The sequence below is a fragment of the Capra hircus genome, chromosome 24 (assembly GCF_001704415.2).
Source record: "Capra hircus breed San Clemente chromosome 24, ASM170441v1, whole genome shotgun sequence".
Taxonomy (NCBI): Eukaryota; Metazoa; Chordata; class Mammalia; order Artiodactyla; family Bovidae; genus Capra; species Capra hircus.
In genome coordinates, this window is record NC_030831.1 from 56878274 (window position 1) to 56901292 (window position 23019).

Consider the following 23019-nt stretch of genomic DNA (forward strand, 5'->3'; position numbering starts at 1 on the left):
AAACGTCATATAAAAAAGTAATCTCAAAGGTAAGGGAAGCCACGTGGCTTTAAGATGTCCAAAGTAGCGAAACGTGAAACGGAGACGTCAGAGGACTGCTCTAGCTGCCAGTGCAATTCCCATATATAACGCGGCGAGGGTGCTTTTCTACACACTGTCTCCAGACATCCCATCTTTCCACCTTTCTGCATCAATTAGAACCAAAACGGCTTCTTTAGCATGCATTATCCACACAACTGGGTCAGCTCCTTTTTTTCTGAGGACACACACTTCTCGTTTGTTTGAGACAAAGCAGAGGAAACTGACCTCCACCGCCTACCCTCGGGGGGCCTCTGCCTTGAGGACTTGTTGCTCCGGCGGTGGCGGCAGGAAGTCACCCCTGTTCGGCGGCCGAGGCCTGCCCTGTCCCTCAGGAGGCAGCCCCTGCGGGGAGCCGGGGGAGGGGGGCGGCGCCTGGAGCCGGGCGTGCGGGGGCCGGAGGCGCCCCCGGGCCGCCCCTCAGCCTCCTGACCGCGGGAGCCTGCCCGGTGGCGGGGTGCCGCTCCCCGCCCCGGCCCAGGCGTCCCCCGCAGACCTTCAGAGAGCATCCGTCCTCGGTCCTGCCTTTTGTCTTCAGTCCCCCTCCTCCTCCTCCAAAGGGCAGGCCCGCAGCGGGCTGGAGCAGGCCGGGCGGCCTAGCGCACGCCCACCCGGGCCCCGCCGGGCCTCGCCTCGAGGAGACGAGCCCAAGTCTCGATGGCCTGACCCGGCCGCGTGCTCGGCGGGGGCCCCAGGGGGGGCCGACCGAGACGCCCGATCTAGGGCACCCGAGGGCCGGAGCCGACCCCCCGCCCCGCCCTCCGCCCGCCCGCGCCCCCAGGCTTTCCCCATCCCCTGCTCGTCCCGGGGATCAATAGTGGCCGCTGATTTTCCGCGACAATTGCAGCTGCCTAATTCGTCGGAGAAGAATTAAATCAGAAGCGGCCAGGCCGGCCTTAGCCGGGCCGGGCTTGGCGTCGGAGACTAGGGACTCCCCTCCCGGGTCTCGTCAACTTGGGGGCCGGGTTGGGACCTAGGAGGGCGCACGGGGTCAGGCCTCGCCGGCTTCCACAGCCACGAGAGCGGCCCGAGCCGGGGCCGAGCCCTCCGAGGGGGGCGAGGGAAGTAGGAATTGATGGGGTGGCGGGCGACCTGGGGGGAAAGAAGGACGAGAACGCACGGGGGGCTCCCAGGCCCCCGTTGGCGCTTATTCCTGGTCCCCCCACCTCTCCGGGGCCCCTCGCAGGGCCGCGATCGCGGTTTCCTGCGGACAGTGCGCAAAGTCAGGGAGAGGAAATCCATTCTGGGGAGGCGCTCTGCCTTTGAGAAAGACGGAGAGGAGCAGAGAGAAGCGCCTAGAAACGGCATTGATTTAGACATCAATCCTGGCTGGCTTCCTCCGCCTCCCGAGCCGCGGCTGGGCGCAGGCCCCGGGGCCGGGAGGGCAAAACCCGGGCAGCTCCAGGGCGCGGTCAGCCGCGGGCGGCCAACCCGCGCCCGCGGCCCCGACGCCGCTCCGCGCAAACGCAGCTTCCCCGTGGCCAACAGGTCTCTCTGCCCCGAGTCAGGTGCGCTGCGGGCATCGCTCTGCCAGGCCCGCCGGCAGGACGCCCTCGGCGCCCGGCGTCTTTCAGAAGCAGCCGAACCACCTGTGCCCGGCCAGGCCCGGCCCGGCGCTCGAGGCAGTGGCCCGCGGAGCCCGTGGTCCGTTCCTCGAACGCCCACGGCAGCCCCGGAACCCTGCAGTCGGCCAGAGTTTGCTTTTTTCTGACACGTTTTGGAAGCGAAACAATTCAGGATGTCTCAAAAGTGCCATCGAAGCGATTTTTCCAAAATTAAATGCTCCTGAAATAATCTCGAGTGTGTTTTCTATTCTACTTTTGATAGTATTACCTTGAAAGATCAGCTCAGACTCACTTGGCAATTTAATATCCTTGGATGTTGATGTCCCAGGAACCTAAAAATATACGTGTATCATGTGATTTTTAAAAAAGAAACGGTCCGATTCGCGTGAATATTTTAAACCCCTCAGTTGGTTTTTAGTTTTCCAACAGAAATATTACCCTTGAAATCGGAAATAATACTTTTCAAGTTTAAAATCCGACCAACTCTTTTTTAAAAAATGCTGTATGTTTTTTAAAAAATCAGTGGTAGCTAGACGATTGAAATTATATAAAAAGATTTTTAAACGCTCCCATTTTAAAAGAGAGAAGTGCTGGATATTTGTGTTAATGTCTAAACAATATTGAAAGCAGCAATCAAAAGGGTTCTGTCCAGAGCAAATAAATGATCGTTTTAAGAAGGTAATAAATAAAAGCGACGCCCGTGCTTGGTGTCTCAGAACAACTTGAAAACAGCTCTACTTTCAGAGTCCTTTTAAAAATCAACTGCAACTTTTGCCTTCCTTTTGAAAGAACAACAAAAAGATTTCACGCACAAGTTGACCTGAACAAAAGGACCTCACGCCAATTTTTCTTTTTGCGGGCTGACGACTGGAGGAGGAGAACTTTAGGTATACTTGGCTTGTACTTTGGGAAGCCCACTGTAAAAAGAAAATGCGAGCGCAGCTCCACACGGCTTAAAACCGACTTCAGGGCTTTGCAGGGAGAGAAAGCAGGGGACAGGAACTTAAGGCCGGTGAGAAGAAAATTCGTCGACGTGGTTTTCAGGCTAACAAGTTCCTTTCTTAAAGCTCAACGTTCTTCTGGGGGGGGAAAGCTACCAGGTAGTAAGAGTCAGTCTCCCCCCACCCCCCGCCCCTACTCCTCCAGCTAACTGACTAAATAAATAAAATAAGCCTTCTCTGATCTTTCCAGGTTCGAGACCTCAAATTCTCCTTCACCTTTTTTATTTCCCCCAAGCATCAAATTATTTCTCCCACCAGCTTCCGAAGTGGTAGCAGCCTCTAAACCAAAATCGGAAAGAGGCGGTGGGGCTCCACACGAGGTTCTGCTGTGAACCCCGAAGGAAGGACTGTGCCCGGGCAGGGACTGCGGTCCCAGTACCCAGCCACCTAGGATCTACAGTCACCTAGGATCCAGATCGGAGGCCGGAGGACTCACCCCCGACGAAGTCCCCCCCCCTCCCCCGCCCCAGCGAGAGGGCAGGGAGGGTGAAGGACAAAAACCTGTGTGCGTCTCTGTGTATCCGTGTGTGTGTGTGTGTTGTGTGTCCTTGAGGACACAAAACTCCATCAGGCTCCCCACCTGACGGGGTGGAGGGGTGCGATAAAGGTCGGCGGACCTGGTCCCGGGCTTTCTTTGAAATTAGGCAGGCGGAAGGGCAAGAAGCTTTGCTGCTAAGCTCAGCGTTCCGGGTGATTCTGCCCCTCCAGACTGGCCGCCCCAGAGCACGTCGCCGAAGTTCCTTGGGACGGGGTCCCCGCCACCTCCCCCCCTCCCCCAAGCCCGCCCACTTCCCACGCCCGGACTACTGAGGCTAGGTGGGTTTCGCCCAGGCTCCGACATGCCGCTGGGTTGCGCCGGCGGCCCTTCTCCGCACCTTCGAATCCAGTCGACTGGCTTGGGGCTCCGAGAGAGCAGTTCTCCCAGCAGGGAGGGCTCCAGGAGCCTCGTTTTTCTTTCCCTAAGAGGCTAGTTTAGGGTGGGAATAACTAACAAACCCCCAACTCTCCGCCGACCTGGTGCAGAGTGTCCTTTGTCCACCCGAAAGTTCAGGGTAGTCCCCCACCAGCTCTTGTAACTAACTTGGTAGGTTTGTTTTTTTTTTTAATTAACAACCTCCACACAGCGCCAGAAACAGACCAAAAAAAAAAAAAAAAAAAGGGACCGGTTCGGCCTTACCACCTATTAATAGAAAACTTTAAAAAACAACTTTCCTAGATTCACCTGGAATCTGAGAAGAATCAGTGAATTTCTGAGCTGAGTGGCCGGAGGGAGTTAGTGAGCTAGGCTTCGGGTTTGGTTTCCCTCTCCTTGTGCCCAACCACCCCGAGCTTTCAGGCCGAAGAAAACTGGAGGTAATGGAGATATCAAACAGTCACGATTCCGAAGACGCCCTTCCGCCACTAGCACCCACCTTCCGTCTGCAAGGGTAATCACAGACTTACGGCGTCTTCATCACCAGGGGCTCCGAGGAAATCCAGCGTCATTAAAAGGAACCCTCTATTATCACTTAGCATTGTTTGTGTATAGCAACATAAGAATTTCCCCCTCCTTTGAAAATTCCCCCACAATATTGAAACAGCATTTGTCTTCCGATTCCTACGAACGCTTGAGGCCTTTCTGGAAAACCATTACCATTCAATGGCTAGAAAATTGCTCTCTTTCCTTTAAAAAAAGAAGGGGGGAAAAGGGCGCAGCAGCAGCTACAACAGACAACAAAAACTTTCTCCTGCATAATCCCTGCTCACGGAATGACAAAGAAATGGTATTGACTTACCCCTGAACGGATGATGTGTTTGATAAGGGGGGGACTTTTTTGAAGATTTCTGTTCGGGAGCTGCACAGACAGCTGCAATTCATGGGCGACGCTGATTGCCAGAAAGGCAATGGATTGGCATGGGGTCTGCAGCGCACAGATCCTGATCAATACCCCTACACTCACACGCCAGATGGTTTGGGGAAGGACAAAAATAAAATAGTCCAAATCAACCCACCATTATGCCTTTTTGTATTGCTCTGATAAACCTAGCTGTAGCACTAATGCGTTCTCCCCAACACAAAACCTTCAGGATTTTGAACGTTTCGGTGAAAATAAGCCCCGGGGTTTGGGCTGTGGTTACTGTTGTTTAGTGAAAAACAGAGCTGTTGGGCCCATTATCCAGGTTTAGTTTACTTGTGGTCTGTTTACTGTGTGTGTGTGTGTGTGAATAATTTATAAGTTCTCTGTTTTAATTGAATGTTCACACTCTCTCCTCAGACGCTTAAAAAAATTTTTTTTTAATGTGAAAACACATATGAAAACTCCAACAGTAAAATTGTCCAGTCTTTTCCGGCACTTGCTAACTCAAATTCAGTTTGTTTGTTTGTTTCTTTTGCAGTACAATAGCTTACATTTGTTGTCAATGTGTTTTATTTACAGGGTTCTTTTGACCCATATAAGTGCGTGGTCTTGAAGAAAGTCAGTGCTGTAAATGGGGGTATCCTGAGTAATGGATACTCTGCTCCTGATATAATGACTGGAAATTTTAATAGTCATGAAGTAGCATTTCTGCTGTCGCATTGCTATACGGTCGGGGGGAACAAGAGTGTAACTTTAAAATAAAAGAAAAAATTCTGAGTCTCAGAACTTCTGAAGCTTAGAGCATATGTGCTATTCAAGAGGTGGTCAGAAAGCAACTCCTCCTTTTTATTTTCTTGAACTGTAGAGGGAAAAAAATCAAAGCTATTTCAAAACATTTTTGAAAATTGTATTCAATATTAGTACTGATGTTCTTAAAATTAACTTCGAGTAGATACTAAATATTTTTCCTGTTTAAAAAGAAAGGGGGAAAACATGCAAACATAATTCAGAAAAAAAAATTAGGATGCTGACTAAACACACACATTAATTTTTCTTTTCAGTGGGTTGGGGGTTGAAATACAAAAACATCAAACCACTGTCAGAAAAACGACGTGAAAAATCTGCTTTAATCTAGCCCAATGAAATTATACACAAAGAAGCCAATACGATTTCATGATTTCCCAGAGATCGCCAATATTGATCGAGGGAAGAGGGGGAGGGAGGGGAGAGTGAGGAAGAGGCCAGAATATGCAACTCACCTTTCAGCTCCCAGCACGTGACTGCTTCCAGGCACATGCAGACGCAATACCCAGGAGCAGATTTATCCTGGTAGCCTGGTAAATGAGTTTATCATTTTGAAATTTTATTTAAATGGCAGTTTATATTCGGAAACTTCTGAAACGGCGACAGTGCCTACTGAAGTCCCAGCCTGAGGTCACGGGCCACTCCTTGAGCCTGAAGCCAGGACAAGGGGGAGGCCGCCTTTACTACTAGGGCACTCGGATTCCTCTCCTGCCCACTTTCAGTCTCTGAACACTCTTGGGCCAACTGGAGATTGCACTCTTATGTACTTTTGTTCAACTCGATGTGTATTTCAAACATTTAACTTTCAAGTTATCCCCAAATGTCCAGTCGCCATCTATAAGGTGGAGGGTGGGAAGAGAGATGGTAGCAGATGGTGAGACAGAGAGAGAGAAAAGTCAGAGAAACAGAAAAATGAGGGATGCTACCTGTCTAGGGCTGTGACATTAAAGATTTGAGCAGCTAAGCAAACTATACCTAGCAAATCAGGGGATCATCCACTTTCTTGCCCAGGCTTTGATAGCACAGAGAAGAGCCTATCTGAAAGAATAATTAGCAAGATTTGAGCCAGAACTCAATACAGTTCATCTGTAAATAGTGTCAGGGTACATTCATGTGACGGGATGATGGGGGGGGCGGATTTTTTTTTTTTTTTTTTTTTGGCTCTGTATCTAGAATAGAGAGGAGGGCAGCCATAAAAGGTGACTGAGACTAAAAACTGTTTTCCAAATGAATAAAACCTTTCTCTAGCGCCAGGAAGGCATACAGTGTTCCAGACTGTGTTCTTGTTTTCTTATCAAGTTTTCTCTAACAGCTGGAAGTGGTTGGAGGGGGCTGTCTTAAGGAGACCCCCTGCTCTTCTTTTGACAGCTGATCAAAAGAAAATAGGTCACGCTTCTCAAACTTATGTCCACCCTGTCCTTAATTACTGTCTCTTTAAACAAAGGCAACATCTGCGCAACCTCAGCTAGCTTGAATCTTCGGAGGCAAACAGCACAACCTGCTTTGGAAGAAGCAGTTACTTTTAAGGCTTTCCGTGCCCAGCGGCTCTCGGCCTTCTACCAGCCCTCCAACCCAACCCCGGGCCGCAGAAATCTGCTCCTTCTCTCTACGCGCGCTCCACTCCCAGTCGCCGACCGGGGGTTAGTCAACAACGGAAATCCTGGGTACGTGAAGGTGCACTTTTCAAAGCTGCGACTTGCGAGCGTTCTGGATCTGACCAGGGCTCTGTTCTTTTCAAAAACAAGGCTTGGATATGCAGATCTGGGCTCCAGGTCTTCTACCCACAGCCATAACCCCGGGCGTCCCTCTCCTAGGATTTGAGGGACGTGTGTGTGTGTGTGTCTGTGTGTGTAAAGATCGGTAATCTCCCGGACGGTTTACACACTCCCTGCACCCCGAAGTTTGCTCGCTTCAGGCACCGGCAACAAGCCTACTGTACACGGCCCCCAGCCCCAGCCTCTCCACCCCCCGCCCCCCACTCCTTTCCAACTCGCTCCTGCAGCCAGCATATGGTCACCTTGAAACCGCAGCTCCTGGTGTTCCAGTTTTGTTTTGCAATCTAGCAGGGCCCTTCTGAAGGCTCATAACTAAGAGATTTATGGGCTCGCCGGGTAATTAAATGATGTGATCGTGTTAACTTTGCATGCATCACAGCGGCCCGCTCCGGGGCGGAAAGGGCGCCGGTTGTTCCCTTCGCCCCGTAGACTATGCACTCCCCAGTCTCGGGGATTTACCGTGCATTACAATACATTGGCAACTGCGTTTTTTAAAAAGCTGCATTACTGGCTCCCAGCTAGTGACCCTCGGGTAGTGGCTTGTTAGGAGATGTGAGTTTGCGTTTAACAGCCGTACGCAGATGGCTTACTAGCCTCGAGAAAAGCTTTGGGGTGAAGCAAAGCCCTTTAGACCGGGTCATGGCAGCTCGGAAGAGACAGAGAGCGGCATCTCCACCGTGATTTCTCCCCCTCGCCCGCACTCTCGCCTCTCTCTCCGCACCACCCTCCCCTCCCTTCCGTCCCTCCCCTTGACGTTTGGTTCCAGCGGCCAAGAGAGGAAAAAAAGAGAGGCACAGAGCCGTCAGCCAAACCTGAACCGCGCGGCCCCGCCCCCTCCGCAGCCATTGGTCGAGACGCGCAGGAGGCCCGCCCCCCCGGGGGAACCCGCGGCCGCCGAGTGGCTGCCCGCGACGCCCATCGGACACTGCCCCGCCCCGGGCCCGGGCGGGTTAGGTTGGCCGCCCCGGCGAGCGGCAGAGCCCTTCTGGACAGCTCCCGCTCGCGCAGACGGAGGACGGCGGCGCCGGAGCGGGCTCGGACATGGCGAGGCAGCGCGGCGGGGCCCGGTGACCCTCCCGCGCCCGCTCGCCTCCCGCACGCGCGCCCCGCCCGCCCCCGCCCCGGGCGCGCCCGCCCGCAGCCCGGGGCGCACACCCGCACGCGCGCTCCCCTGCGCACTCACACACACACACACACACACTCACACACACACGCTCTCCCGAGCCCTCCGTCGCCGCCCGCAGCTGAGCTCCGCCACGCGCGCCTCGCCAGCCCGCCGGCCGCTCCCGCCGCCGCCGCCGCCGCTCCCGGGCCCCGATGGACTGAATGAAGGCTGCCTACACCGCCTATCGATGCCTCACCAAAGACCTAGAAGGCTGCGCCATGAACCCAGAGCTGACAATGGAAAGTCTGGGCACTTTGCACGGGCCGGCCGGCGGCGGCAGTGGCGGGGGCGGCGGCGGCGGGGGCGGCGGGGGCGGCGGCGGAGGCCCGGGCCATGAGCCGGAGCTGCTGGCCAGCCCCAGCCCCCACCACGCGGGCCGCGGCGCCGCCGGCTCGCTGCGGGGCCCTCCGCCGCCGCCCCCGCCGCCGCCGCCAACGGCGCACCAGGAGCTGGGCACGGCGGCCGCGGCCGCGGCGGCGGCGGCGTCGCGCTCGGCCATGGTCACTAGCATGGCCTCGATCCTGGACGGCGGCGACTACCGGCCCGAGCTGTCCATCCCGCTCCACCACGCCATGAGCATGTCCTGCGACTCGTCCCCGCCCGGCATGGGCATGAGCAACACCTACACCACGCTGACGCCGCTGCAGCCGCTGCCGCCCATCTCCACCGTGTCGGACAAGTTCCACCACCCGCACCACCACCACCCGCACCACCACCACCACCACCACCACCAGCAGCGCCTCTCGGGCAACGTCAGCGGCAGCTTCACGCTCCTGCGCGACGAGCGCGGGCTCCCGACCATGAACAACCTCTACAGCCCCTACAAGGAGATGCCGGGCATGGGCCAGAGCCTGTCCCCGCTGGCCGCCACCCCGCTGGGCAACGGGCTGGGCGGCCTCCACAACGCGCAGCAGAGCCTGCCCAACTACGGGCCCCCAGGCCCCGACAAGATGCTCAGCCCCAACTTCGACGCGCACCACACTGCCATGCTGACCCGCGGCGACCAGCACCTGTCCCGCGGCCTGGGCACCCCGCCCGCGGCCATGATGTCGCACCTCAACGGCCTGCACCACCCGGGCCACGCTCAGTCCCACGGGCCGGTGCTGGCGCCCAGTCGCGAGAGGCCACCCTCGTCGTCTTCGGGGTCGCAGGTGGCCACCTCCGGCCAGCTGGAGGAGATCAACACCAAAGAGGTGGCCCAGCGCATCACCGCCGAGCTGAAGCGCTACAGCATCCCACAGGCGATCTTCGCGCAGAGGGTGTTGTGCCGGTCTCAGGGGACTCTCTCCGACCTGCTCCGGAACCCCAAACCGTGGAGTAAACTCAAATCTGGCAGGGAGACCTTCCGCAGGATGTGGAAGTGGCTGCAGGAGCCCGAGTTCCAGCGCATGTCCGCCTTACGCCTGGCAGGTAAGCGCAGAGGGCCGTCTGGAGTCGGGCTGCCGGCGGCTCTGGCCCCGGGTGCGGGCACTGAGCCTCCCCTCCGGTCCCCTGCCCCTCTCCCTCCACGCTAGCCATTTGTTCTCTACTTCATTCCGTCTCCGTCTCCTCTTTCTCTCCTCTTTTCTCTGTTCTCGCTTACTCTTTCTCTCTCTCCTCACTTCCCTGTCTCCGGAGCTTCTTGAGCGACCCCCGTCCCCGTTTTGTTCACACTCTGCTCACCGTGCCAACAACTCTGCCCTCTTTTTCGGACCTTCCCCAGTTGTGGGAGGCGCGAAGAGTGTGTGCGGTGTCCACTAGGAGCCCTCTCTTTCCCAGACTCCCGGGGACGGCGGGGTTGCCTTTATTCAGAACCCTGTGCACTTGAACTCTTGTTCAGACAATACACTGCACTTCTGCCAGCTGCCTGGTCTCCGTATATAGAGGCAATTGGTGGCGAGAGGTAGCGGGCTTTAGAGGAGGAAGAGCTCTCTGCTGTCTTTCTCCCCACCGTGTTGGGCAAACTTATTCGGTCACTGACAGGAAGCACAGCCTTGCCCAAGCGGAGAACCGGGGGGGGGGTAGGGGTGGGGGGGCCGGGATACAACCGCGCTTCCGGAGCCGGTCTCCGGCCTTGACCTCGGCGCGGGGACTTCGTGATGGAAAGAGCGGGCTGGGGCCAGCGCCCGTGTCCCTGCCCACAGTGAGGTTGGGACTGCCACATTCACCGCTCCGGGAGAACAGGAGAGGGGAAACTCGGAGCGGGAAGCCTCCTGCCTTACTGGCCGGCCGCCCTTTGCCCGGCTCCCAGCGTTGGCCGGGATGTGCCGAGGTGTGGCTGGACCGTGGGGACGAGGCTGGGAGCTCGCGGAAAGAGGGTGCTGAGAAATTAAAATGCAGGTTAGTTAACGCCTCTTGGGCGCTGGGCTCCCGGCTCCACCTTTGCATTGAGCGGACGCGGATGGAGCGCTGGGCTCGGCGACGGGGAGGGCCGGCGGCCGGCGGCCGGCGGCCGGCGGGAGGGGACGGGTGGACGCGCCGGTTACATTGTTCTGGGGCCGGCTTGGGCTCTCTGTGCCTCCTCTAGCGGCCGAGCCGCGAGGTACAGCCCTCTATTGTTCTAGGAGAGCAGAAACCTCCCGTGTGGGCGGCGGGAGCCGAGAGAAAGGCGCAGCCCGGGCTGCGGCTGGCACCCGGGTGCGCGCTTTTGTGCCCCGGCGCGGTGTGCGTGGCGGGTGCGCTGCGCCCCCGGGGACCCTGCCACGGGCCAGGAGGGGCAAAGTGTCCAGGCGCCCCGCCGGGGAGGACGCACGGCCCCCGACTGCAGGCCGGGATTGGGCGGCTTCTTTTGGACTGAGCCACCTCTCCCGATAGTCAGATTGTCTGGGGAACAATTCGCGGTGGCGGTGATTTACATAGGGGAGCGGGAAGCCCGAAGTTCCGAGCCGCATAAAACGGGCTTCCGGAGCTAGAGCGCAAGCTTCCTCTCCGGCTCCCTGGGGCTTTCCTCGCACCAATGAGTCTGGTTTATGGGGTGCACTCTACCGACGCTGGACAGGGTTGTGGGATGTGACAGGCGGTGGGGAGGGGGCGTTTCCACTCTGACAGCCGCCGTCCGCCTTCGCTTGTTGGATTCCAGTCTCTAGTCCGTAACCACCCGCAGTGTCGATCCGAAAAGGTCATGAAAACTAGGTCCGCCACCCCCAGAGCTTCCCCAAGTCGGTGAACTCCAAATAGTTCTGCATGGATCTTGAAACCTACTCTTATCTTTCCCCTAGCTTACTCTTCATCCTCTCCTACCATTTTCTCTGATTGCTCTTGGTCCCTTGAAAAAATTAAGCAGGAAATAGCATCAGTGAAAAATGGACTGGAAGCCTACTGAATTCCAAACTGTGTGGTCCCTCTTTGTCTTAGGCCCCCGAACACGCCCTCAGTCCCTCTCCGAGAGTTCTAGCGAGGACGGGCTTCTTGAGCACAGGCAGCGGAAGAACTTGGCGCTCGGTATCAGGGAAGGGAGGCCAGGGTAGGGTGAAGACGGGGTGACAGCGATCTACTCCAGCTCATCTCAGAGCACTGCCGCCCCCTCATGCCTGTCCCGCAAAGGACAGAGCTTTTTAAAAAAAAAAAAAAAAAGGCAAGCCTTCTGGCCACATCTGTCTGAAAGTGAGGTGGAAAGAAACGCTTTGCTGGTCAGCCGGTCTCAAGCCTTTTTGCAATAGCATCGAGGGGGTTAGGGAGAGTGTGGCATCCGTGGGAGACTGCAGTCCCATCACCCACCCCGGAAGAGTCCTAGGGCCAGTCCTGGGGGCTTTTCTGAGCAGGAGCCAGAAAGCCCCCTCAGTGGGAGACCGAGAGCCTCCTTGGCAAGTGGTCCTGTCAGGGACCCCACTTTGCTCTAGCATTCAAATGCGTGTCTGTTTTATTACCCCGAGTTGAAAAGAGACAAGAGCTTTAGCCTTTTTATCTGGCCATTTTATCAGCAACTACAAGTGTGTCGAGTGGTTATTATTACACAGGAGTCTTTTCAGCTTGGGGTCAGTAGATCAGTCTCTCCAGACACTGATGCAGAAGCTGGGCCTGGTAAGTAGGTATTATGTGCTTAGGAGCGCTAGCGAAGGGGAGCAAATGGAGAAGAAACTCCGAGGCCTTCTCCTCCAGGAGTATCGATCCCACACTTGCAGCGGACTCACAGGGCAGCAGAGGGCTCCAGGGGGCTTTCAGCAAACCCAGTGACTCCACAGGGCAACTCTGCCAGACCCCCGTGCTGGAACCTGGCAGAGAGCGCCCGGCCCCCATCTCACCAAGACCAGGTCTCTCAGTCTCGCCTTAATTTCTCTATGTCCTCTTAACTTCTCTGTCTCTTCTTAATTTCCCTTTCTCGTTCTCATTTTGGGTCTTGCCAGAGGCCTGAGCAGACAGGGGTTTGAGGGAACCCTAAATTAAGAATTAAGACGTCTGGTTTGGGCCAGCGCTGACCCCCTCTCCCGGAGGTGGAGTGCACCCCATCACAGCAGAAGGGGGCCTGGCTCTCCTCCTTTCCCACCGCTGGGGTACTGGATCCACAGCCCCAGGTAGTATTTTAAAGGGGAAGGGAGAAGACGTCGGGGAATCGCAGGTTAGATTTCAGAGAAAGGGGTTCCAAGTGCAGGCAGGACTCCTTCCATAAAGGGTGGCCACAGTGGAAACTGTCTGGGACCACACCGGGTTGGGCCTCCTCGGCGGTGTCCAGGGTTGACTCCCGCTGGACAGTTTTTATTAATCCGAGTAGAGACTTTAAGAAGTGGGGGACCAACTTCCCGGTGGCTTCCAGCACAAACTCTCTCTGGCTTTGAGCCCAAGAGGCCTCTGAACCAAGCACAGACACGAACCAGGAGAGATGGAGAGAACACAGGCAAGACAGTGGAGGGGCACCTCGTGGAGGAAAATCGAGGTCCCCATGGCGGGAGTTGGTTTCCTCCGACAGTTGGAAGACAGAGCAGAGCCCCCGGACGACCCTCGCGGCCGGTTGGCCTCCTGTGAGCTGGACTCCCCGGACGGCCGGCAGGGAACCTGTCTCCCGTCCCCACGGCGGACAGGCGCCTGGCCCGCTCCAGGCGGCCGATCCGGAGCCAACTCTGTTCCGGCGGGGGAGAGCCCTCACCCAGCCCACCAGGATGTCTCCCGCGGCGGAGCGGCCGGGCCAGTGGGCCGGCCCAGGGATCATCCTGAAGCCACGCTGAGCCTAGGGGTGAGCCTCGGGGTGGGGACAGGGGTCCATTCGCAGAGACCTTCCCCCTCCCTCGCCTGCTCCCAGTCGGTCCCAGCATGTTTTTCCTGACGGTTTTGCCGCCCTTGTCGGTACGGCACGTACCGTTCTCTTGTACCGGCTGGTCGGGTGAATAATTGGAAAGCTTGCCCCCATCCTATCTTGGTCAAGTCCCCGGTGGCCTCGAAAACACCTTCCTAATTTGCTTTGGGGTGGGCGGGAGCGGCGGAGGGCCGTGAACCCGCGCGCGCAGCCGCGAGCCCTGGATGCCAGAGGCGGCGCGTTTATTTTCCTTCCAGGCTTTGCGTCGCGCGGGTATGTCACTTTTCTCAAACAAATGTGTATATGGAGGGAGATCGATGCTGATAATGTTTAGAAGATTAAAAGAGCATTAATGCTGGCAACGAGAACGTAAACGTGTGGACCCAGATTTCATTGATCCGGAATCCGATCCGGCGCGTTTCCAGTAAACCCGACGGGCGCCCTCTTCCCAGCAGAGCGCACGCCAGCGGCCCGGCTCCCCGGCGCTCCCGCCGCGCCGCCTCCCCAGCTCCAGGCGGGCTCTCGGGTCTGGCGGCCGCCCCAGCCCGCGCTTCCTACTCCCGGTCTCGTCTGTCGCCGGGCTGCCGGCCTATGGCCCTGTCCCCGCGCTCCCCGGGCGGCGGGTGTCCCCGAAGGGGTCGCACGGGACGCGAGGCCTCTCCGTCCTCCCGCTCTTCGGAGGCCTTCGCCTCCGCCCCCCGCATCAGATCCATCAGGGCCCAGGGCACTTCTCTTCTCCGTCGAAACTACCCGGGAAATCTGGTCACCCCTCGTTACACGGGGTACACCGAGCTGAACGTTAGAAACGAGGTCTCTAAAGCTGCCTGCGAACCTCGCAGCTTCCTGATCCGCGGATCCATCCCCATCCAGATTTGTGTCCTTAAGGAAGAACGTTCGAGTGAAACGTTCCCACTCGCAGACTTTCCCACCGATGCATTAGTTGGACAACTAAGCGAGGCCGCAGTGACGGCGGCCTAGGCGGGACTCCTTGGTATGGTCTGCTCTGGGCTAACTGAGTCAAGGAGGGAAGAATCTTGTTTCTTATCCCACGGGGGGGCAGGATGGTCAGTCTCCCGGAAACTGGAGCGATCTTCTCCTCTGGGACCCCGGTCTCAGGCCTGGCCTCCTGGTAGGAAAGTTTTCTCTGAGACATCTGCCTTGATGGGGAAAAAGGAAGAACTTCAAAGCTGTTCCTCGGGGACAGCTCGTCCACTCTGCCAACCTTTCCGTTCTTGGCCCAGTGGTTGACTCTTCCAGAAGGAACACCAAGGTGGATGAAGGAAAGAAAGAGAAAGCTGAGGCAGTGGTGCAGGTGAGATCAGAACTAAATCGCATAGATTTTTTTTTAATTGTAAGTTCTCCAATTTGAGAAAAATGAAAGCTTTTCCTTCAAGAGAAGGTTTCAACCTGGAAGAAAGGAGTGTTTCTCTTCTTTCTCCAGAAGTAGATGAGAAGAAGGAGCAAGGAAAGGAGAGAGGACAGAAACAAATCTGGCGTTTTTCTGCCTTAAGGGGTGGCCAAGGGGAGGCAGTTATTTCTTTCTGTTCTCCCCAGAGTCGGGGCCATCTTCCCACCAGTGGGTTTCCTTAAAGAAGGGGGCTTTCAAAGGGTTCCTTGACGCCTAGCCCCTCTTCTGAAAATGGACGTGAACCACCTCAGGTGATTGGGGACAGAAAGCGAAAAGGGCTTGTGGTTTCTGCCTGGTGAGGCGGGCAGCTGGCCCCTCCCCACAAGCCCCAGGGGAAGGGCGCTCCGTTAGGGCGAGGTGAGCAGGCTTTTGGAGGGTGGACTCTTCATCTCTCTGTCACCCCCATCCTAGAATCTTCAATCCCCTCCTAGAATCCTGAAACAGGGCTGAATTCCTGGGGAAAGGTGAGGGTGGAGCGAAGGGACACTGAGCCCCCCAGGTCCTCCGTGTCTCCAGGAGGCGAGTGGGCCCACTTCTCTCTAGAGACAGGGGTCTGCCCAGAGGTCACAGAGGACCCTGCAGGGTTTACCTCCTGGAGCTCCAGGCCGGAACCGGGAGGCGAAAACGAGGCTGCCTCTGCCGCTGCCTCCATTCCACAACCTCACTTTAGGGTGAGCCTTAGTTTTCTGGGCTTTAGAACCTGTTCTTCTAAGGAAAGATCAGGGAAAGGGGGGTACAGGGTTCTCACTGTTGCAGCGGCTGGTGTTGGCAAAAACTGTCTGGAGGAGAAGTGGCGTCGTGTCGGGTGTCCCTGGAGGAATGGAAACCTCAGAGGAGAAGCAGAGAGATTCCGTTTCTGGGTTCCTGCCAGAGGAAGGGAACTGAGGAGGGAATAAATAGTGATTACCGTCTGGATAAAGGGCCCTGGGGAGAAGGGTGAATGGTGAGGAGCCCGGAGCCTGAACCTTCATCTACAGACCCTGGACTGTCCTCACCCCCGGCCCGCTCGGAGGCCCCAGCTTTTCCTGACCTGGGAAAATTGCTTTTCCTGGTGGAGGGAAGCCGTTATGAGGGAGTCCAAGAAGGATCTTCATGCTGTCAGGAACAAAGCCTGTACACGTGGGCTGGGGGCCCCCCAGCACCCCGTCCATCCCTCTAATGCACATCAGTGCCTTTGGGGAAAGCTGTATGATCCTCAGGTCTCCAGGCTAAGACTCTGAGAAATGGATGCAGGTTTTTGTGAGGCAGGGGAGGAGGGGCAGGGGCTGAGCCCATCCGATGCACAGCAGGGTGCGGATGGGCCAGGCATGGGCCGTGCAGACAGGGCTAGTCTCTGTGGGGGGAGGATTCCTCGGAGCTGTGGACATTTGTTAGGAAAGCCGTCCCACGCAAACTGTCCCAGAGGGAGGGGAGGCGCTGTGTTCCGCCTTGGTGCCCCTCTCGCCATCTGAAGATCCATTACTCTTCTGTAGAAAGCAGACTTTGTTTGGGTTGGAAGCACACCTCCAATGTAATTTAATCAGCATTGGACTTTGGCTCGCATAATCAAATATACATACACTTTCTCCTGCAGGAAGAAAAATAATTTCTGTGTAACCGGCATTGACTTGAAGTCATGTCGTCTCCGGAAAGTATCCCATTTTTAAAGGGAAAGGTAAAATTGAGGGGAAAGAGAACCCACAGTTTTTCGGTGGTTTGCCTCGTAATAGCTAAGAGAGCCAGTTACCACCTGAGAAAGGATGGAAGGAACATCTAAAAACTGAAACATATGGGCTGCTCCAATTGTAAGTATCCCACTCCAGCTTCTTCTGTGTAGTCAACCTGCCAGATCTGTGTTGGTTCGACCAGTAAGTAGGAATTTGGGCTTTGTGTTTGCATTGAGGCACCTTTGGAAGAATCACTCCATTGCTCCGTTTCCGTCTGTTTTCTTTGGAGAGACCATGGGCAGTAGCCGCAGGATCCCAGTGGGCAGCAAGCCCACCCCGCCCCCAGGGCTTGGAGCATCCCCCAGAACAAGCCTGGATGCCCCACCCCCCAGAGCGAAGCTCTGGGCTGTACCCAAGTTGGGTCTGTTAGGGAATCTGTTGTAAACACAGATCCATTGATTTGCATTTGTCAGAGAGTAAAGTTAAACCAGTGAAAAGAGAAGCCCTTACCCTTTTATGCAGGGCCAGGGAAACCTTTCATATTGATCCTATTGATCCAACCTTTCCCTTTAAGGAAACCACATAGTTAAAGACCCTCGTTCAATAGATTTACCCTTCGCGCTTGTGATATTCCTTTAAGTGTCCTCATCTAGGCTAGCTGGGCATTAAGCCCACACTCCAAGCCAAACAGAAATGGAAAGGGGGTGGGAGGAGAGGAGTCAGGAGGCAGAATTGTGGGAAGTGAAACTGAATCAAACTGGAAGGCATAATGTCTCGGTTGGGGATGCTTTACTCATCCTTCTGAGATGGCACGCAGGGATAAGAACAAAATAGATGCGTTTAACACGTCTCCTCTCCCTTCCCTTCCCTTCCCTCCCCTCCTCTCTCCCTCTAAAACAAAATCTGTTTAGGTGCTAGACTAACATCACGGGAACATCACTTTCTACTGTGAAATTCTTTCAATCAAGCAGCTAGCTTGCTTCATTAAAACTGGTTCCCTTAAAGGCAGTAAAACTTTCACAGAAATTCTTTTGGTTCATTTGTAGCAGATTGGGAATAAAATTTGTCCCCAGGTATGCAATGGTTTGGACTCTATATCTGAGCATGAGCACTGAAGTCACTTTCGAAGAGAGGGGTTGAAGTTGTGTCTTTTGATGGAAGAGGGTAGAAACCAGACCAGGAGTAAGGAACCACTTTTTCTTCTAGAGTAGTGTAGATGGAATAGGAATTGCTAAGTATTGCTTGGTACCCCTCATGTTTACAGAGATGAAAATGAAAGTCCCCTTTGTTTCCAGAACTGTGGGCATGATCTGTTTTATTTCTTCCTTGACCCTTTTTGTTCTGTAAATAACATCCATTTGTAATTTTTTTTTCTCAACATGTTCTATGCGGTATACATAATTGGCTCTCTCTTGGGTTGAGTTCAGACATTCATGTTTGTTTTATGTGATTGAAAAATATTAATGATTCCTTAGGTGAGCTAATGTATTTATCTGCTGAGTGAGTTCAAAGGGCAGAGTTCAGCTATGGTTCAGGTTAATTGAACAGGAAGCTGTGAGCTCTCCAGCCTGTGTTGAACAAGGGACCAGTTCCTTAAAATATCACACTCAGCAAACACACAGTTTCACTGTCTTCATCCTGGAGTCTGATGTAAGAGGCTCAGATCAACTTGGATTGCTTGTTTAAAAACCCAAAGCAAAAGCACAGCAACGGCAACAAACCCCGCCCCCCTACCCCCGAGTCCCCCTTAGGGAAGAAGAGTTTTCTCATTGGCTAATTGCTTTATTGGTAGCACTGACCTGCAGAGCAGCTGCAGCGGCCTGGATGAAGGCTCAGGCCTCAGAATAATGCGCTCCATTAGAACAGGGCAAGGCATTTTTTGTTTACTCAATTGGAGCTCCCTGCAAAGTGCCATTAACCCCGGCCCAGCCGCGTGTGTGTCGCAAAAGCCAAAGGTCACGCCAGTCAGGCTGTAGGCACAGCCAGCTCTGCCCTGCTGGGAGGGAGGACGTGTCCTTGCTGGCATGGCCCTCTGCAAGCTCAGTCCAGCCCTGTGGGCCCCTCCAGGGCCCTGACCAGAACAAGCACTTGCACAACTTGTTTGCATTTCCCAATTGCTGAATCATGTTACTGATGATTACACAGTTTTGATCTGAGACCCATGAAACACACACGGAAGGGAAAAAAAATCCTCCCGCTGACCTTGTCTCTCTTATTTATGTTCCCTTCCGCATTGTGTGTTACAGTAAATAGAATTGTGCAAACGGTGCTTTTTAGCAGGAATGTAGTCTGGATAAGTGCTTGGATCAAGAAGACAGAGCTCCAAACCTGGGCGGAGGAGGGGGTGGTTTAGCAGAAAGGTTTGAGGTGGAGCTGGGAGCACAGTCAAGGCTTCTACCAAGAGCACCTTGAGCTAGAGCGCCACCTGCCGGGAGTCTCCTAACTGCAGTAAGCCTTGCGCCCCTAAGGGCCACGCTGTCCTTCACTTTGTTCCTAGTGTCTGTGTCTCCATTCTCCACCCTCCCGACCACTACCCATATTTTCCTAGGAATTTCTTAGGGGGCTTTCTCCTGGTCCCTTGGAACTCTAACCTCTGCCTGTTCTAATAGGTTGCTAAGGAGAAATCGGCAGTTTTGCTGTGATGGATAAAGTGATTCGCCCACCCTGCACATTTAAGTAATAGTCTCCTGCTTAGTTGGATAGTGCTTGGGAGGAGAAGAGGGGCAGAGAAGGCAAAAATAAAAAAATATATATATCTGTGGGAGAGAAGAGGAATGTTACGTGTGTCAGAGAAATGGCTAAGTTAGTTGATGGTGCCAGTGAGCACTGTGCCAACTATAAGGTGCTCTGCAAAGGCAAAATATTGTACCAGGGAGAGGTGGGTGAGAGAGAATCAGTGTGTGCAGAGGGGGCATCAGGAAAGACATGCCAGGTCAGTGAGCCAGAGGTGGGCTCTGGGAAATCTCCTGGGAAGAAGTGAACCAGCCATTTTGCAGTTGCAAAGAAGTAAGCCACCGAGCTACACCTGGAACCAGATTGGGGTGCTGGCTGAGGCTCTGTGGGCAGCAGCTGTTTCCAGGCTCACCTCCCCTAGATCCGGGCCCGCCGCCCCTGACAGCAGAGCGCCGGTGGGTGGGTTGCCGCCTGCACGCCCCAGGCTCAGACTTCAGCACCACGAACAGCGCCGCGGAGCGCCCCAAGAGCCAGCATGCGCCCACGCTGAGCAGAGCAAACTTACATCTCAGCCCAGAGAAGGGGGACGGGTCCTCTGCAGGGTTAGGTCCGGGTGGGGCCCTCCCTGATCAGCAGCTCCAGCTCTCTGATCTGGGAGCCCGAGTCTGAACAAGGCCTCCAATTGTCCTCTCTCGCCCGCGGCTTCGGTTCTCTGTGTGAGGTCAGCAGTAATGAAGGGAGAGAGGTGAAGGCCTGAGGATCAAAGATGCTGAAGGTCCCCTTCCTTTCGGAGAGGAAGAGCGTTACCTCTGTGTGTTGGGGAGGGGGGCGGCGTCGGGAAGGGGAAAATTGAACTGGCTTCTGCGGGCACTGACTGCTATTTTCAACATGGTATTTCAGATTTAGAGTTTCCTTTCAAGGCTTGTGGTCTGGTTGCCCCATATACAAATGGACAAAAATGGACTTCCCCTACCACGTGATTTTTGCAAACACAGTCATCATTATATTAACCAAGATTCTCACATCATGTCAGCAGTCATGTTGCCAGGCTGCCTCTAGTGAGGCAGGTTGGAGTTCTTGAGATTATTCCTCGATGGGGCAGTATTTAAGAGGGACCTCTCCACCACTTCGTGGGCTGGGGGTGGTGTCTCTTCCTCATGGCCCTGGCCATGGTGAGAGCTGGCATTAGGCACTGGCCCCTGCCTCCAGCCATTTTCAGTCAGTTGCTCTGCTTTATTTGCATCTTTTAGGCCAGAGAAAGGAGGCAGGTGGGTCCTTTTGGTCTGTGATTAGGCACGACCCTGTCTCTTTAGATTTCTAGTAAAATGGCCCTTGACTTCCCAAAGCTAATGAAAATGTAAAACTTTTGCCCCGTATCAGGAAACTTTAGTTCAAGCCTAATTTATTGCTAAAGTGGTTCTCGGGGAGGTGGAGCATAGGAACAGACAAGTGTATCCCCTTTAAAAGAAAGTCAGGGATATGATAAATGAGATTTTCTTCCCTGTGACAATTCATCTTTAAATTCCAAGTGACTTGGATGAAAGGAAGAAAATCCACCCCAAGCAAAACAAACCTGGTAGAGCATTCACTCTCAGTGTTGGGAAAAAAATCATTTTCTGTGTCTGAGATTTTGCTCTGTAAATGGGCAGGAACACATTTGAATTAGATCTAAGAGCTGGTTTTAAATCTCCTTGATAAACACTGATTAAAGCAGTTTCTTCAGGTCATATGGTCTTCAAATTTGCAGACATGCATTTCCTAGTAGTTGTTGGGTTACACTATCAAAACCTTTTCCAGTAAAACTTGGATTTGACAGTCAGGAAAGTCATTTTTCTTAGTCTGTTTTATATGCATCACTGCATCTTATTAAAATAAGTCTGTCCACTCCACCAGGGCTTATACTAAATGCATTTCCTTTCTAGTGAACTCAATGTGGTTTTTAAAAGATATTCTATTTTGATAAGACTGTGGTGTAAACAGGACCTCTCCTGTAGTCTTCTTTGACTCCAAATACTTTTTAAAAAAGTAAAAGACCTTTTTGCCTTTCTGAAAGAGTGATAGATATACAAATCTAAAGGAATTTTTTAAAAAAATCTTGGATTCAGATGCCTCCTAACATATATCAGAATTTATATCAGCTCATGTTCAAGGCATGAAAATGAATTCTTTAGTCCACTCTTGATGTTTAACCCTTCTGATCCCTTATTTCCATTCTTCTGAAAAGGAAGAGACATTCTTCCTTTTGAAAGCCAATTCCTCACTACTGAGCCATAAAAAGGAACGCATTTGAGTCCGTTGTAATGAGGTGGATGAACCTAGAGCCTATTAGACAGGCTGAAGTGAGTCAGAGAAAAATAAATAGCGTATATTAGCACCTGTGTATGGAATATGGAAGGATGGCACTGATGGGTGTATTTGCACGGCAGCCGTGGAGACGCAGACATAGAGAAGAGGCTTATGGACACAGAGGGGGAGGGGGAGACGCATGGCGAGAGCGGCGTGGATGCGTGTGCATCAGCATGTGTAAACAGCCAGTGGGAGCTTCACATGGCAAGAGCAGCGTGGATGCGTGTGCACTGGCGTGTGTAAACAGACAGCCAGTGGGAGCTTCACATGGCAAGAGCGGCGTGGATGCTTGTGCACCGGCGTGTGTAAACAGACAGCCAGGGGGAGCTTCACATGGCGAGAGCGGTGTGGATGAGTGTGCACCAGCATGTGTAAACACCCAGGGGGAGCTTCACATGGCGAGAGCGACATGGATGCGTGTGCACCGGCGTGTGTAAACAGACAGCCAGGGGGAGCTTCACGTGGTGAGAGCAGCGTGGATGCGTGTGCACCGGCGTGTGTAAACACCCAGGGGGAGCTTCACATGGCGAGAGCGGCGTGGATGCGTGTGCACCGGCGTGTGTAAACACCCAGGGGGAGCTTCACATGGCGAGAGCGGCGTGGATGCATGTGCACCAGTGTGTGTAAACAGCCAGGGGGAGCTTCACATGGTGAGAGCGGCGTGGATGCGTGTGCACCAGTGTGTGTAAACAGCCAGGGGGAGCTTCACATGGCGAGAGCGGTGTGGATGCGTGTGCACCAGTGTGTGTAAACAGCCAGGGGGAGCTTCACATGGCGAGAGCGGCATGGATGCATGTGCACCGGCGTGTGTAAACAGACAGCCAGGGGGAATTTGCTGTATGACTCAGGGAGCTCACACGGGGCCTCTGGAGTAACCTAGAGGGGTGGGAATGGGCAGGCAGGCGGTGAGAGAGAGGTTCAGGAGGGAGGGGAGGTATGTATACCTGGGGTTAATTCATGTTGATGCATGACAGAAATCAAACCAATATTGTAAACCAATCATCAGTCAATTAAAAAAAATTTTTTTTTAAAGACCAAAAAAGGAAAAAAAAACCACTTCCTCGGATTCATTGTGCTTCTCAGGTCTACAGTATCCTTCTGCTTCTCTGTATATTGATTCTGTTAGTTTTTGAGAGTTTGATATTGAAACTCCCAACTAAAAATCTTAATATTATCTACTTAAAAAATAATATTGGAACTATATATAACTTTTTCCTGTCTCTTCTAAGTCTCCTGTGAATGTGTTCTCCTAGTTTCATAATTTAAAAAGTGAAGAGGAAAACAAGGAAACCCATTCCTTCCCCTCATTCTGGACCCCCGGCTCTCTTGCCTTCTCAGGACCCGAGCCCTTCCTGTGCTTAGAACCTCTTCCTCATTAGCTTTGTTTATTTACCTTTAATTGAAGGATAGTCGGTCCAGTGTTGGTTTGGTCTCTGCCAAACATCAGCATGAATCAGCCACAGGCTTACCTGTGGCCCTCCCTCCTGCACCTGCCCCGCCTCCCTCCCCACCCG

The 23019-nt window shown here is 54.1% G+C and overlaps 1 protein-coding gene across 2 annotated transcripts in view; it reads left to right on the forward strand.

Annotated features, from left to right (window-relative positions):
- Positions 8222-23019, forward strand: part of ONECUT2 (one cut homeobox 2) — a 59129-nt gene continuing 44331 nt past the window's right edge. For both annotated transcript variants that reach the window (XR_001917187.1, XM_005697281.3), the window contains exon 1: positions 8222-9636. Coding sequence is in view for 1 of the 2 variants with exons in the window: in XM_005697281.3 (XP_005697338.3) it covers positions 8388-9636 (1249 nt within the window). In the remaining variant the exon portion in view is untranslated. The remainder of the gene's footprint in view (positions 9637-23019) is intronic.